Below are 17,352 nucleotides of genomic sequence, written 5' to 3' on the forward strand. Positions count from 1 at the left end.
GCAGTGTATTGATACGGTATAGGATTCCATTCTGTAAATTAACTGACTATAATCATGATGTAAATAAATCTACTTAAGTACAGAATTCCTAATAAAATTAATGTTCTTTTCTACAGATTCTCCCATAAGAACTACTGTTTAATTTAACGTGGCTAATTAAATCAAATTCATCATCAATACTACTGGGGTAATGGCATATCAATAAACGTTTATTAATAATTTAAGAGGCATTTCTAACAGGACCTACTGTAACCAGTTCAGTAGCCTTGTACATTCAATGACTGCTTTGGGAAATATTCCAAATATCCCCATCTGTTTCTTCTGGAATCAGAACCCTAAAATCAACAGTAACCCACTAATAACAAGACCGTTTATATTTCACTGTAGGCCTCTCAAATACTTGTTTAATTTACCATAAAAAATTAATAAAACTAGAAAAAGAAACAAAGAGGAAAATTAATACAATCCATTAAGTTTCTCAGATATTGGTTCCTCGTTATAATGGCTTTATACTGGTAAACTAATGTATAACAGATACCTTTAATTGCAGATTTTTTAAAATTCTACCTTTTCAAAATGGTATGGCTATGAAATGTTGTTACAACTGGGAAGACTAGGAACAGATACACATTTCTAAAACAGAGGAATATTTTCTATTCATTGTATGGATATGTTTTTCCCAATGCTGTCAATTATTGCTTTCAGTCAATGCAGATGTAGATCATTCTAGATTTATAAAATTATTAATATAACCAAATACACAGTATATTTTTTATCCATATGAAAGTGATGATTCTAATAACCATCAGTTATAGTTATTTAAAAATAGGTTATCAAAACATGATACCTTCTTGTTACATTAAAAACAATGAAAAAACCTTGAAAACCTTAAAATAAAAAAAACTATCTTAAACAAGAAAACGACTTATGTAATGTAGCTGGACAAGAATAGTGCCTCTTATTTTAATGTACTTGCCCACAGAAGCTCAATCTGAAAAAGCAATTTAGGAATCCCATTCTGTGCAATTTACTTACTCATAATTTTAAAATCATCCTAGCCCTCGCTGTTTCTGTTTTCCCAAGATGTAGATATACCTCAAAGAGCAGATCATATTCATTAAACCCACCAGAAGGAGGAAAGCAAGTTTCCTAATTAATTGTAGTAGGGGAGAGCCATCTTTTTCTGGTAATTAATGTAGCAATAGAACCAGTGAAACAAGCTGCTCTACAATCAATGGAAATGATCATGGCAGGATGCCTTAGCCTATTATTCTAAAAGTTCACCATTCAATGTAGTGATCTACTGTATAGGTTTATCACCAAGAACCTCGTGATTAGAATACACTAGTTCAGCTAGATGAGGAAATAAGTCTAATAAAGCAGGGGTAATTTATTTAAGGATTATGACAAAATGCTATCTTCTGTATTTACAGCTTGAGGTTTACTATTGTAATATTCAAAAATACAATTATTATTGTTTTCTTAAAAGCTGTTATACTGGATTATTTATTGCCAATGAAGTTAAAACTTTTCTGCTTACAGGGAAAAGAGATCTTGGATAATGGTGATGAAAGCTGTTTTACACAGCTGAACAAATCTAAGAATGCAAGCAAATAAAGTGTAAACCAGGCTGTACTTACTGTTTAATCAAGTCTTGGAGATTGAATTTCATTATTTTTATATAGATGTATTTTACAGAATATTTCAGGAAGACTATTATAAAATAAACTCTTGTGTTCTGAGTCTTAAAACACATAAAATAGGATGACACTCTCCCTTCTAATGGTATGCATGCAAAGTTGATTTAGAGTTAAATACTTTAGATTTAGCCTGAATGGGTAATTTAAATGGAAGTTAGGCTTCATGTTTAAAAGAAAGAAATGTTTTTGTTCTGTTAAGAATGCTAATTAATTCATCCAGACATTTCTTGAGAGAAACCGGGGCATTTACTTCAACAACAGATAGCTAAGTAACAATTCACTGGGTTACTTGTCCATTTGTACCCTGTGTTTAGTATTCATTCTGAATAGGAACAAGTAATAGGTTTGTTCCATGCTGAAAAGAGAAGAAACAAAACACAACGTTTGGGCCTTGGAGCCTTCCTCAGCCTTCTTCGGCTCCACGGCCGAAACGTTGTGTTTTCTTTCTTCTCTTTTTATCATGGAATAAACTTATTACTTGTTCCTTTGCAGTCTCTGCATGCTGACACAGCTACCCACCTGAACTACTTCATTCTGAAAATGTGACTTTGTCAATGCCTTTGAAGATTTTAAAATCGTATGTACCCTCACAATTTTCTCTGTTCAACATGAAAATAAGTTCAGTTTTGTCAGATATGTAGGATATTCCCTTAACCTCAGGATAATGTCTGGCTGTTCTACTCTGGACTGATCATATAACAGCAATATCCCCTCTGTGATGTGTGACCATAATTGTACGCATTATTCTAAATGAGGTCTTACTAGTGCTTTGCATATTTCAGAATAATATCCCTTGATTTCAGTTCTGTGCTTGTTGTTATATGCTTGTTGTTGCCAGTTTCTCTTCGGTAGAAGTTGCAAAAGGGGTTCAATACCAAGGTTTTCAGGAGTATCATCCTCTGCTGTAGTTGCATCTCATTCCTCACCAACACTGACTACACAAGGGCTATTATACACGAAATAATGAACATTTCCTGAAAGAATATCATTTAAAAAATTAGAGCGCAATCTGAAACTAGATGGAAAAAGTCTTCAGCAGGGAATTTCATTCAGTGTCAGAGCCATCCCTACCAGCACCCAATATCTTCTGGTTTTACTGCGAGAGTCATTCCAGTGAACATTCTGGGAATTAAATGAATTCTGAAGTATTAATTATAAATATGGTCTGATTTTTGATTAGATTTTTAAGAGTTAAAAAATAATATATTTACATTCAAAGTAACTGCTTGTTGGGTTTCCCCACTAAATTTAGCATTCTGGTTTAACACACAGACATATCCTATTATATTAATAATAATAACATCACTTTACTAACCCTTTACAATTTCTTGCATTAGGAATTGTCTTTTCGCATACCCCAGCTTGCTCTCCATGAGACACACAGACATACAGATAGGGAGAGAGCCTGGGGTCAGAGTCTGCCATTGTACGGCGCCCCTGGAGCAGTTGGGGTTAAGGGCCTTGCTCAGGAGCCCAACGAAGTAGGATTCCTCTGCCGGCTGTGGGATTTGAACCGGCAACATTCCAGCCACAGGCGCAGATCCTTAGCTACAGAGCCACCACTCCGCCCAAAGTCGTGGCGCCGGCTGGATTTGAACACCCAACCTGTGGTTTACAAGTCGGGCACCTAGATCACAGTACCACCATATTACCGCTTAACCTCAGTAACAAAGATACTAATCGCTTGATCACAATAAATAAATGAATCTCTGTAAAAGAAAAATGAAATTTGCCCAATTTCTTTTCTAAAGAGATTAACAAAATCGAAATTAAAATAATCCAAAGTAGCCTAGAACAAAGACAGCTTCAGGAAGATTTGTTTGATGTTTTCAAAATCCTGAAGGGGAAGGTGTTGGCCTACACAATTATTTAAAACTCCAACTTATCTTAGGACTGTGACTACAGGACATAAAAAACAAAAATGGGGGAAGGATGTGCTGATGATTCAAGATCCAAGATTCAATACTTTATTGCCATGTCAACAAAGCTGATTAGAATTTGCCCCAGTGTAGCCCAAATAAAAACAACAAATACAACACATTACGCTTACACATACACACTACATATTATTCAATCTCAAAATTTAGGCTCAAAATTTAAAATTAACAGTCAAAAGGTCTATTCCCCTTATATTTATATTAACTCCCATATGGTGCTTGCAACTTCCAAGATTTACATACTGAGGTGCCTAATGGCCTCTACATAGGCGCTATTTGGGAAACTGAGCAGTACTACATTTGATACTTTGAAACCTCCCCAAAAGGGGAAGTCTAAAAAAAGGAGCTAGCAGGGTGGAAGAGATCTGTGGACATCCTCTTAGCCTTCCATCTGATACAGCTGTCAAAAATAGAGACAACAGCATACGACTCTTTCCAGCTGGTTCCTCTCTATGGCAGTTATATTTCCATACCACACAGTAATCGAGAAGGTGACCACGCTCTCAATAAAAGTTTGTAACATCTCTTTCTTGAGGAGTGTGTTATTCCTTCCTTATTAACTCTGCAGTTTCTCAAACTAACTCTGCACTCTCTCTTTTCTCATCATAAAGAGAGAACAGCTTCTGACAGGCTGTTTTCATGATGAGGCTGATACTAACTTCCCACTTCAGTGAGTGGCAGAAGGTCATGGGAAGAAACTTGAAGGTGTCTACTCTCTCCATAGATTGGCGATTAATGACAAGTGGTGGCAGATCACCTTCTTCCCTATGAAAGTGCACCACCAGCTCTTTGATCTTACCAATGTTAAACTCCAAATTATTCTCATTACACCACTTGGCCAGAGCACTGACCTCACTTTATGTGAAGAGTCATTCATGTATAACCAGTACATGAGAAGAGTTCTGACAATTTGTTTTTCATCTAACCATATTTCTTTCCATAACAACGTGTTCTTTTGATAAATACTAACAAGGTTAATTGAAGGGTATCAGACCCACTAGTAAAACAAATCATACCTGAAGATGAATAGTAAATTGAGTCAGGTCTTACAGTCACATCTGAAAGGATATCAGTCACACACATAAAACTCTTTTCACAGGACACTGTAAAATCAGGTATACATGTAGGTTGGTATTTGGCCACTCAATGTACATCTGTGACAGAGCAGGCAGAGAGCAATATTCATCTGGAACTGCTGGTGTGGCATCACACACATTCTATGTGTAAGTGCTGTATGAAATGAATTGGCTGAGCTAAGATTTTGGAGGAAGAGAATGGAAGAGTATTGGCTCAGACTGCTCACCATGTATTTCCTATTAACCAGAAATACTGTGAGTCGTGCAGTAACCATGTACTATTTTTGCTAAAATATTAATATTGGGTTAAAACTTTAAGTACTTAAGTTGAGTAATCAGACTGCATTTGGATTTTATTACACTTAAGATAATTAAATAATTAATAACAATTTGGCCGATGTGCATAAATGAATAATTACACGTGATGTTTTAGTTGCTGTGGTATCCCTGAGGTCCTAGGACTTATTTGAATAAATGGTATTTGAAAAAGTGAACCAAAACAATTTAAGGCAACTGGACGAGGTGACACCTTCAAAAGTTCTCAGAAGAACAAATACCAATATTTTTGTAACTAACATACTTTAGCAAAGCATAATTACCTTCACTTTAAGGTTTTATCATACTGGTTATTATAATTATTTTAATGCAGCTTGAGGTCTTTGGGTTCTTGTGATTCACATTCTCAATGCTTCATTTTCATAAGACAAAGTTCCTTTGAAAAGAATAATCTTATTATTTAGTATTTAAAGGAGTGATGACTCACAGGGGAGTGAGGTTTATTTCTTCATTCTCCAGCTGTAAATAGATCTTACACTATAGCTCAATGACTTGTTAACTAAGATATTACATAAACGTCAAGAAAGAGATGTTACAATTCAAATCTGAGTCTGCTGAGGAAAAGCTTCTAACTTCATTCCAGTAGGTGCAATCTTTAGATTAAATCTTACTTGAATCTTTGAAAAGACTGCAACTATAATGCTGACAATGCTAACAGTGTTTCTTCTCTTTTTATTGGCAATAATGAATCAATTAATCTATAGTTCGTAAGTCATGTAGTAATGACAGAATTTCTATCCTTTGACTCTGAATACAAAGGCATACATCTGTGTTAAAGTGCTAAGAAACCTTTTAGTTGCTACACGCATTATACTTGTTCCTTCTGAAGAAAACTGACAAGTGAATATACATGAATTGGCCTGTTTTAAATATCAGATTCTGACCCTCTACAATTTGCAAATGACAAGCCTCTAGTTTTCTATTTATTATATACAGTACGTCTTCCTTTAACACTGAAGAAATCTGCCTTCAAAGGGACAGTAAGTTGTAACTGTTACATGGGACAAAATGCTGATATTGTCCATGTTTTGATATGAAAGCAGACAGATGCAAGTATTCTACATAACACACCAAGCTAATACTCTTCTAAATTAACCCGCTCTAGTTTTCCCTGAACATTCATTCTGTGGTCTTTGGCATTCCTGAACAGTAGAAAGAAAAATAACCAAACTACAGTATGGACCCCATGTGAACTGAATACGTCTCATACTGTATGCGAGGGCAATATTACTTGTCCACAGCTGTTAACCTTTACTGTACGTAGACAGCCTTCATAGAAAGAGCAATCAAATGCCCATTGTGCGCACACATTGTAAACTATTTCAGATCCATCTAAGACATAACAAAAATATAATAATATCTTGTAATATCTTATTACAAGAACCACAGAATTTAATTACATTTGGGATACACAAGCAAGACATAGTCATATTATACCATTTTACTGTAACAGGAAATCCCAAACTCAACTGTTTCTTTATACACTTAGTTGGGATTTTACATACATTGTATTACAGGGTGACTGGAAAAAGATGGGCAAAAATATTTTTATGATTTTCTTGGCACTCAGGAGGCATATATTTCAACCCTATTGTCAGGAATAATTGAAAGTTAAAATAATTAGGTAAAATCCACAGCCATCAGTGTCTTCAAGGGCAGTTAAGTAAATGTCTGTAGTACAAAAATATATTTTACTTTAATTATCAATGCAGGCACTTTAAAATTATTATGCTCTCGGTTAAGCAAAATATACTTTATAAACTTAAGAGTTGGATGTTCCTTGCTTATTTAATATCAGTTCTGTACATCATGGCACATTTGTCAAACTAAAGATGGAATAAACAACAATCCTAGCATTCGTGTGTTGACGGAGTTACTTTTCTGATGTCTCCCTGATACTTAATATCTAATAAAGAAGATAATGTTGCCAATGATCCATGAATAATTAATAACTGGTTGTGACTACCTCAAGAGAGATTATTCACTGTAGACTGCTTTGGTCAACACCCTGAATCAATCATCCTTGACAGGTAAGCAGCATGTAGTATAAAAGTAGTTTTTTTAGTCTTAAACGTCAGTTATAGTACGCCCAGTGTTATCCTCGATTCTCAGCTACTGCTCACATGCGTAAAGATTATTGAAGACAGTAAGTACTCTCTAGAGACAATGCCCCAAAATATCCTCTTTTTTGTGTTCAGTCATTGGAAAAGGGTCTTGAGGTTTTGATGGATCTGTGCCTCACAGGGTATCTGCTCCATAGTTGATATGCTTGTGAGATGAGTCAAGCTAAATCCTAAACAAGGTTGAATGCAGCAATGAAGCGAGGATTAATGAAACAACTGCCTTTGGCAATGTTTTCCATTTGTCAACATGTTTACAGGACACTTTCTTTGTATCTCTACCCAACTACCAATTATTAATCTGGAAATGCAAGAACCTGCATCCGATTTTAAGCCTATTTATTTAGATATAAAATAATGGATTCATTGTTCGGAACAGTTTGAACAGATATCCAGAACAGACTCCAAGAAGATAAAACTACAGAAATGCATCAAAAGTTTATTGTATTCCTTTGATACAGCTGTGAACAAATAGGTGATTCAAAGTTTTCCTCTACCTATAACCACCTCAATTAGCATGCCTTACAACAAAAAAATAAAATTAAACATGAATGAATAAATTAAGCACAATCCTGAAACAGAAAGGATTCCTGGACAGCTCCAGTGATTGCTTTAATGAAATGGTGACATTGGAACCGTTTACAGGCTTTTTAGTCTGCAGATCTTTACCTTTACAATGCAACCAAAGCATTGAATAGTTCAGGTGGGTACTGTAGCTGTCAGCATGCGGAGGCTGCAAAGGAACAAGTAACAGGTTTATTACATGCTGAAAAGAGAAGAAAGAAAATGCAACATTTCGGCTGTGGAGCCTTACACCCGAAGAATGCTCCACAGCCGAAACATTTTGTTTTCTTTCTTCTCTTTTCAGCAAAGCATTAAATGTTTGACCTCTACTCTATGAGAAGGATCACAGTTTCTTCTTATTTTTAGCTATTATAAAAAATGCAGACAGAATTCTTTCCTTTCTACCTAAAGAATCTTGAACTACTTTATACACATCATATGAGACTGATTCTTGGGTTTAGACTATTGTTTTGAGATTCACAGTATTACTGATTATACCATATACAGAGTTATTTACAACTGATTTAAATCCATTCTACTGAAGCAGAAAACTGTGTATAGAGTAAAATCATTCTTGAATTATGTTTTTTGGAAATTTGTATGCGTATTAAATATTATTTCTAAACAGCTAAAAAATCTGATTAGCAACTGATATAGAGATGAGTGGTAGCAAAGTAATGGAGCATATAACACCTGTGTCCTCTCCATTTATCATCATGTTTCACGGCCAGAATTATTTAGTTTTTTCATCACATGCAATAAGAGTATGATTAATCATATTTCTGTAGACTTCAAAGCATATTAGTAAGACAATGAGCATTAATCAGGTAAAACTATCAGAAATCTCAGTCCCGCAATAAAGCAGGATACAGTACGTGCACTGTGTTCTGGCTAAAGAGCTTCTCAGATGCAATAGAGTGATAAGAGGGAGCAGCTTAAGAGCAACATGACAAGCAGGCTACATCAGTGCTAAAACATAGCATCAGTAACCTGGTAGTGATGTTCTTTAATGAATCATTAACTTCTTATTAACAATAGTCAGACTATTCTCATATGTAAGCGTTCATTTAAGTTTTAATAGCTTATTTTTAAAACATTTATAGAGTGTAATTTACAGGCTCTAGACTGCAGCCTAATAAGGCATATTCAATACAAAGTTAAATTTCTAAGGTAGTAAAACACTTAAAATATTACAAGAGGTTTATTGTTATTTTACCAACATGAGATCGATCATATACTTAGTGATGCTGAACAATTGGACACATGTATACAGTACATTATAAAATGCAGCACTAACATTTAAATTCAAAATCTTCAGGCGGAAGCTCATAATTCTACCAGGAAATGCTAGTGTAAAATGGCAAATGACATCATCCATTACTTTTACTATTAAAGTTTTGGTATTCAAGTGTAATAGGTAGTAATAGTAGTTTTCATCCTGACAAGTAGCAAAGAGAAAACCGAACAAAACATTCTGCTTTTTATAAGAGATAAAAGAGATAAGATCACTTTATGGGCCATATACAATTTCTTGTATTAGGAATTTGTCTTTTCACATACCCCAACTTGCTCTCCACGAGACACACAGACAGGAAGAGAAGCTTGGGCTCAGAGAGCAGGGTCAACCATTTATACGGCCCCTGGACCACTTTTTCTGTCACACCACTACTGCATAATATTATAATTGCATTAAACACTAAGTAATTTACCCCCAAAAAAAGCTCCACACTAAATTAAGTGGTTAAACAGTCTAATCATTGCAGAGATCATAATAGTTGTGAAATATTGAAAAGGGAGCAGTGACAAATTATTCAAGCCTGTGCTGTTTTTACTCACGCTTGAGATGCAGGAGTCCACTTGGAATGGCTGGCACATTTACCAGGTGAAATTACTCATGGTCACAGAGCCTGTTGTGAGGCTCCACAAGAACACGAGAAACTGCTGGGCTGGCAGCAAGGTAGTAACTTCAGCTTCCAGCCCACATCAGTAATTACCAATTACATTTTAACTAAGAAGACACCCACAAGAAGCATTTTTTTTTTCCTAGGCAGGGGGGCTGCTATTTGTGCAAACACTATTAGAACAGGCTAAATCACTTCACTGCCCAATGCTTATGTGACTGCTGTTGTAATCACATATAACCCCTGTAATCCTATACTACTGTAACAACCACTTAATGTTAGCAGAAAAAAAAGTGAATGATGTGTTTTAGACTAGATTTAGTCTGATTTTTGTTAGATTTTTCTTTCTTGTGACAGAAAAGGACATTGGTAAATGGTGACTCTGACTAGCCCAACGGCCTTCACCTTTTTTTCCAGTCTCTGCTTGCTGGCTACAGCAAACCTCAACACAACACTGAGGATGTGTCAATAAGCAAAGTGGAATGATCAATGTGGGGAAAGACGTTTTTCAGCAGGGCCTCCTCCCTTTGTGCATCCATATGCCTATAACACCACGTCACAGGGATATTGATGCTCCCATGATAACAGGATACTGGTTGATTCCATAGCCGTTTATCCACCTACACTTAGAAGTCATGACTGAGGTCCCAACATCCTTACTGTGCCCGAGCAAAGAACAATCTAGCAATCTAGAACTCAGCACATAAAAAACCCAACGTCGGGGAAGTGACGACAACTATTGTTATAAAAGGAGGGCATTTGGCATCTGCTTCAAGCGGGGCCGTAAAACAGTAACAGGTGCAGAATGTCTCGCTTCTGCAAACAAAGCTGAAAACAGCCGTACGTGCAAAGCATTGCAGTGCACTCAACAATGTCGTGCTGCAAAATTACTTATGCCATCCGGTGCAGATCTTCAATTGCGGTAATTTCTTATATTCAACCACATGAGGAATGTGTTTGCAAAACTGGATACAGATAAATAGATTTGTAGCACTTAGGTGAAAAAATATTTATGCACCAATAGTGTTATCTAAATACTGTGTTGACCCTAAGCAGTACAGGAAAAGAAAAGCCCTCAAAGCTTTGTCTGTTTCTTCATGCAGCAAGACTGTATTCCAATTCTGATAAACATCTCATACAGTGCTGCAAAGAAATATATACAAAACTTTTGAATAAATCTAAATCAAACACTGGATGTATTATTTCAGGATCATGAACTAGTCTAGTATACCAAATTAAGCTTTTCCATACCAAAATATTACAGCGTGCTTCTAGGTAACAGGCTGGTCCACCCACAAGTGCAAACTAAAGCTATAATTAATATCATTTTATATTTCTATAAAAGACCACTGAGGAAAATGTTTGGTCTGCTTTAACTACATATATAGAAATCATGGGATACCGCAATGGCTGGGCCATTCCCACTGCTTGGACAGAATGGGCAAACTCTCTTGAATATATCTGTCCAAGACATCTGCAGAGGGACAGCACCCAGAGCAGATCTTAGCTTTAAGGCTTTATGCAATAAACAAAGAACTTGTTCAAAAGAGACACTGTACCACGACACAAACCAAGAGGAGAAGGTAGTCGTTTCCACCATCTTTCAAGTCTAGACTCTCTACTACTCCCAATCAAGCATATACTGTATCCACCAATCCCAGGAACACAATACAATTCAATTTTTAGCCAGTTAGTGAACACAGGGTAACTACAGTATGTAGAAATGTACAAAATACTTGAGGCCATTTCTCTTGGCACTAGAATTCATCTTCAGACAATCCAACATATTTGGTAGGGCGGTAGGTGCATGAGGTCTTGTTAAACTACTGTATATAAAACATTCATCCAATTTTGGAAATTAAGAAAACAGAACAACTGTTTCATCATGGTTAAAAAAAAGAGTTTTGCATTTCCTACTGCCAGTCAAATACCATTCCAACCAGGGTTTTACATAACAGGATTTCTGTACATTCAGGTCTTTGATAAAACCAGGTTCCTAATTATATAATAACTCTGTGTTAATCAAATTCATAAAGACTTGCAATTTAATTAACCATAAGGTTTAATTGACCTACCTCTGTGGTTTATGATATTACACTTACATTTATGATAATGATAAGTTCTGAGATGATCTTACTTCATAATAAGATCAAAACTACCGAGAACATTAAATATATTTAGGATTTGAATTTTCACTTCATGTTTTAAAATGCATGGATTTGAGTAAGTTTAATTGTATAACAACTAACTGGCTGATCTGATGAAAGAGTGGATAAAACAACTGAAAGTCTTCACTCATTAACATAGCAACACAAACATAAAAATGAAAAACAAAAATTGCTGACATCTCAAAATGTTAAGCACCTTTCTCCAGAGTTAGTCCACAATCTTTGAGGATGCACTAACTGTTTTTCAAATCTTTAAATTCATATGGAAGTGTCAATGTATAGAAGCAAATCACACTTTTGAAATATTTTCCTAAACAATATATTTACAATCATATTCATCCAAAACAGCACCCATATCTGATTTAACTTTTTAACTGCATTAATAATCTACAGGCAGTATTAATATAAAACCACATTAATGCACTTCTGAAATTTAATGCAAAATCCTTTTGAATTCACAGATACAGAAAACTAATATAAGAAGACATACTAAAATACCAAGTCCTTGGACAAACTTGGATTCGTAATTTTCCCTTACTTGACAACCCCTACATCTTCACTTAAGATATAGCGAACCTACACATTCACAGTTAGTGATTTATTACTTTATGACATCCATGTCACATTTCTTAACATTTAGATATGTCTGCTGACCTTTCTGCCTTGTATTATGATCAACCTTTTCTATGAACACAGTTTAAAGTTGGCAACCATTCACTATACAGTACATCACCTTAATGCCAACATTTTATATGCATCACAATGCAATAAAAATAAAAATCATGTGATTTTCTAATTTTCTAGTGAGAAACTCCTGTATTCTGGAAACACTCATTCACCTCCACAACTATATCCTGTTCTAATTCATGGTCATTTTACACAGGACAAATGTAAATTAGAACTCCATGAAATGTTTTAAACATTCTCCTCCTGAAACCATTTTGATTAAATACCACTTAACAAGCCAAATGTATGAACAATATCTTCAAAAACAGATGGGTTTGTTAAAATTGTTTTATTGCAAATGAGGAACAGGATGCTTTTGACATTCATTCCTGTATTATCTAGCAAACATGCTTTACATCAATGTTAATGGTTAGCTGTAATGAAACAGTGCAGACAGAATCAAGAGTTAAGCCCTCCAGCCACTCTGAAAACTGCTGATGTCAGAGCACGTATGCCACATTCACAGTCATGACTCCCAGTCAAACTGGTTTCCAAAAGCTTCATTTGGTCAGGTTCATCAGCTTGGCTTTTCCTTTTATTGTTTCTTCCAGCTGGAGTTACTATAAGTTAAATTACATTGATCAGAATCTGCCAAACCTTGAATAGAACAACTGAAGGGTAAACTACACCAGTAAGCTAACCCACTACATTAACAACTCAAATCCATTTGACTCATTGGCAGGAATTTCTCAACAATAACAATTTGTTTTTGTAAATATTTATAAAGCTAAAAGACTACATTTTGCATTTTAAAATATAGATGTATCAGGATTGGTAGTTTAAAAAAAATGACTACGATCTCGGTAGATCACAGAATTGCTCCCGCATGAAAAACGAACTCTTCAAGTCGTGCACAATACAAATCCGATAAATCTTGCTTGGATTTATTGATCTAGCTTTAAACATTTAAAAAAGAAAACATTTTAACCAAATCTGAGAGAACATGGCAAGATAACAGAAAATACAAATCGCATTTTTGATCCTATGGTTGTAAGCATACTTTAGGCATTAACTGGATTTTTAACATTTATGTTATGTGTCAAACTACAGTAGTTAAATTTGAGAAAATGCATCAAATCTGATTTAAAGAGTTGGCAATTTCCCATGTTTACACCATTGTGTATAGTAAGGGTAATGTACAAAAAAACGCTTTTACTTTGTGTAAATGTAATACATTCTGACAAAGAAAAAGACTGCAATTAAATTGGTGTTTTTATATTCTAAGTTACATATAAACAGGATCAGTGATATTTATAAATTTGGAAAACGTAAGATTACAGTAACTAATTTACAGAAATACAATAAATAAAGCAATTACCTAAAAGAAATGAACATCCAATTTACAACAAAAACATTATTTTGTGCCTTTAAGCAAGCTATGAACTGAAATAAACAAAACAAGAATAACATTTCAACGTGACTGCAAGCAGAACATGAAAAGCACAAAACATTAGAGATATTTCAGACATGACAAAGTAATTCCTATTTACATGCAGCACTTGACTACTCCTCAGACAAAAAAATACCAGAACCAGAAATGCTTCAGTATGAAGAGGAAACAGTCATTTTGCATTCAAAGTCAATGTAAGGCTCTCAGGCAAACAAGAAACGCTTGCTTCCCAGTCTGAAGATTGAGTAAAGTTTAAAAACTGTATACGGGTTCATTCTTCAACACCACCAAACAGGAGGAAGCAATTCCATTTCAGCAACTTTAAATGATGCAACTTGTCCACTTTCTGGTAAATGAAGGTCATTCATAGTCCTCTAAAGCTTTGGCTCTAGCTACAGGGCATGAAAATCTGCAAAGTAATGATCGCTTCACGAAATGCTTTGATTGGTTTCCTTTTTCCAACATGAGCGTCAGTAGATTGCCCGCGGATGTTTCATGCTGTAGTGAGCCTCTGATGCAGATACATAGGCAGATTCCGGGAAGAAATCCTCATGATAATCAGCCAAAAACCTGCATTGAAAAATAAAAGATCTTTTCCTTAAAAAAAACAACAACTACATTTCAATGTGTTGGTGATATCATGATTACATCATGTTAGTCTTTTGGCACTGCATGCTTGATTGTGGGAAAAAAAATTAAGTGTTATACTAAAAAAGCATGAATAGATTAACAATAAACAATTTTTCAAACCACCACTCTCTCATTACATCTTCAATTAAAAGAAAATCAAAAATCAGTTGCTGTATACAAGACCTAAAGTCTGCCCTAACAGGGCAGTAAGTGTAGGTCAGTAAGTAGGCACTACACACAATTACAGCTGCTTATTCACACAACAGATTCAGAACAAACGGAGTAAATCCAAGTAGAAAAGCAATGTTTTTATTAAATGTTTTTTTCATATTTATCCCCATATAACCATATATATAAAATATCTTGATTCTGCTCCGCTTTACATTGCTATATACATGAGATTGATATTAGAAGAAAAAAAAATCAATTTCAGGGCTTTGAAAAGGCTACAATGTAACTTTGCATCAGCTTTTTATGTAGGCCAGATCCATTAAAATAATTTTCTTTAACTAAACATGGCCTAAAACTGAATCAAATCAAGCTAATCAAAAAGCTTTAAAGATATTTTTCACGGCTTTTTTAAAACTTTGCTGCTGATATAATTTGGTTTCCATGGTTGCTCAGGAACATCAAAGGCATAAAATTCAAACAACCAAAAACCTGAAACACAGAAATCTCACCTTTCTACAGTTAAAGTGTCAGAGTACTTAAATTATCTGAAAATCAGAACATAAATATAACACAAACAAAATATTTTATTGCCCAATAAATAAATGCTTAATGCCATTAAATGTTTCAGTCTCCCTCTTAAATGAACCTTAAAGTGAAAAAAATGTTAGTCTTACTTACAAAAATTGAGGAAAAGTGCTATTGACTTGCAAAGATTCTTCTGGGAAACAATTTAGATTTTTAGATTACAGCCTGAAAGCTACCTCTAATGGGACACATTCTCCTGAAATAACCCAATTCCAAAGTTGGAAGAAAATCTCCAGTCTAATCAAAAATAATCCTACATGTTCTTAGTTTTGGCTGTTCTGACAAATCCTTTAAATCTTGCCATCTCATCTTAGCTTCTTGACTCTTAATCTTATGCCCACAATTATCCCCATAATCCAAGAAATACATCACTCTGTTCACACTTAGGTTGTCTGACACTTAAATGGCGTATTTATACATCATGTATCCAACACTTAAATTTAGATGAAATATTTAATCGAAAGTACTACTAAAACGTAAACTGTTGTAAATCAATATTGAATCAAAAAAAGTCTAGCAATGGCAGGATAAACAGGTTGTGGAAATGAAATAGCAGTGGACCCTCGATTTTTCAGGGTCTCCTAGCTTCAGTCAACACAAATCCTAGCGCAAGACTTCCAACACTAAAAAGGTATTTATATAACCATATAACCATTGCAAAAACAATCCAGCGTACTTATGCCAGGACATATGTTAACTGATTAGAATTCACTTATACATAATGATTTATTTTTAAAGAGCCTTAAACAGACTAAAATGTTCATTTCTACAAAACAAGCAATAAAAGAAATCCAATATACTCCAGAAAACATACTATATTGTATCCTAACTGTCTGTAACAATTTAACAAATGTTCCTTAGCTACATTATGCTTTAGCACAGACTAGTGGTTGAAGAACACTGCAATGCAGTCGTTTAAAAAATCCGCTACATTCTACAGAAGATTGTTCCGCTGGATTTAAAGATTAGTTGTCATGTCACTAAATGCATGATATAACCACAAAAATCTTCTGTTCAATGTCTCAGTAAAAGTATAATACCCTGCCCTGACAAAAATCAGTCTGGGACTGACCCATAACCTTTACTACTTCTTAACAGTTATCCAAAACATCAAAATATATTAGTCAATAATCATAAGATGTTCTTGTTTATGTACCTCCTCTTTCATGAATCACTTATGCTCTGTTTTTAGACTGACAAAAAAGGAACACATTTTATTGTAATGCATTCTAAGAATAACTTGTAAATTTTGGTTAGTTTTAATCACATCTAATAAAGGTGTTCCATTAAAATGAGACAATATACATGTCTTAAGCATATTCTATTTTATATTTCCCATAATTAACTATATTTTCCTGAAATTTTGGGCTGCAGAAAAATGTAAGAATGTTAGAGCTGGACATTCCTTTCTCTGGACTGGTTCTAGGTAAGCTGTATGTTCTGTGGTGACCACAATTGTCGGATAAAAGTAGCTGAAAAGCACAGATCAGGAGACGTGTACAAACAATATCCCTGTCAGTACGGTCTACTCGATCAAGAAATGGAAGGTGCCCCTCACATACCACCTAGATAAGGCCATCTCTACAAACTGAGCGACCAGGCAAGGAGGAAACTGGTAAAGGATGCCACTATAAGGCCAACTCATGAAAGAGCTCAAGAGATCAATTGCTGAGATGTGAAAATATTTGAATTGGTCAGTGATTTCCCTGACATTGAGCACTTCACAAAGCTGCCCTACAAAGCTAAGTGGACAACCTATCTCTTATTGCTTATAAAACATAACAAATGGTGTTGTGGCCAAATGAGACCAAGTGGAACTTTTTGGTCTGAATTACAAGCATTATATGTTGGGTCTGTGCCAAACCACACATCTCCCAGTCTGTACCTTTCCCACAGTCAAGCATAGTGGTGATTTCTGACATGTCTGCACTGTTTTAGTCTCCTGCACTATTTTGAATTTTCACTTTAATATTTCTACATTAATCCCAAATTTCAGCGCAACAGCACTATCCACGTGACAGGGCTCAGTTGCAGTACATCAGCTGAGG

General features: G+C 35.0%; 1 protein-coding gene across 3 annotated transcripts in view; it reads right to left on the minus strand.

The window, feature by feature from the left end:
- Nucleotides 1-7,594: 7,594 nt before the first annotated feature.
- The window catches only part of LOC148676625 (MSL complex subunit 3-like), a 32,125-nt gene continuing 22,367 nt past the window's right edge, over nt 7,595-17,352 (minus strand). For 2 of the 3 annotated variants that reach the window (XM_088609839.1, XM_088609831.1), the window contains exon 13: nt 12,803-14,488. In XM_088609839.1, the coding sequence (XP_088465965.1) occupies nt 14,389-14,488 (100 nt within the window). In that variant the 3' untranslated portion in view covers nt 12,803-14,388. Of the gene's footprint in view, nt 7,903-12,802; nt 14,489-17,352 lie in introns of those variants that run through there. The other variant, XM_088609847.1, reaches the window with a different exon arrangement.

The sequence above is a fragment of the Lepisosteus platostomus genome, chromosome 2, assembly GCF_059453375.1.
Source record: "Lepisosteus platostomus isolate fLepPlt1 chromosome 2, fLepPlt1.hap1, whole genome shotgun sequence".
Lineage (NCBI taxonomy): Eukaryota > Metazoa > Chordata > Actinopteri > Semionotiformes > Lepisosteidae > Lepisosteus > Lepisosteus platostomus.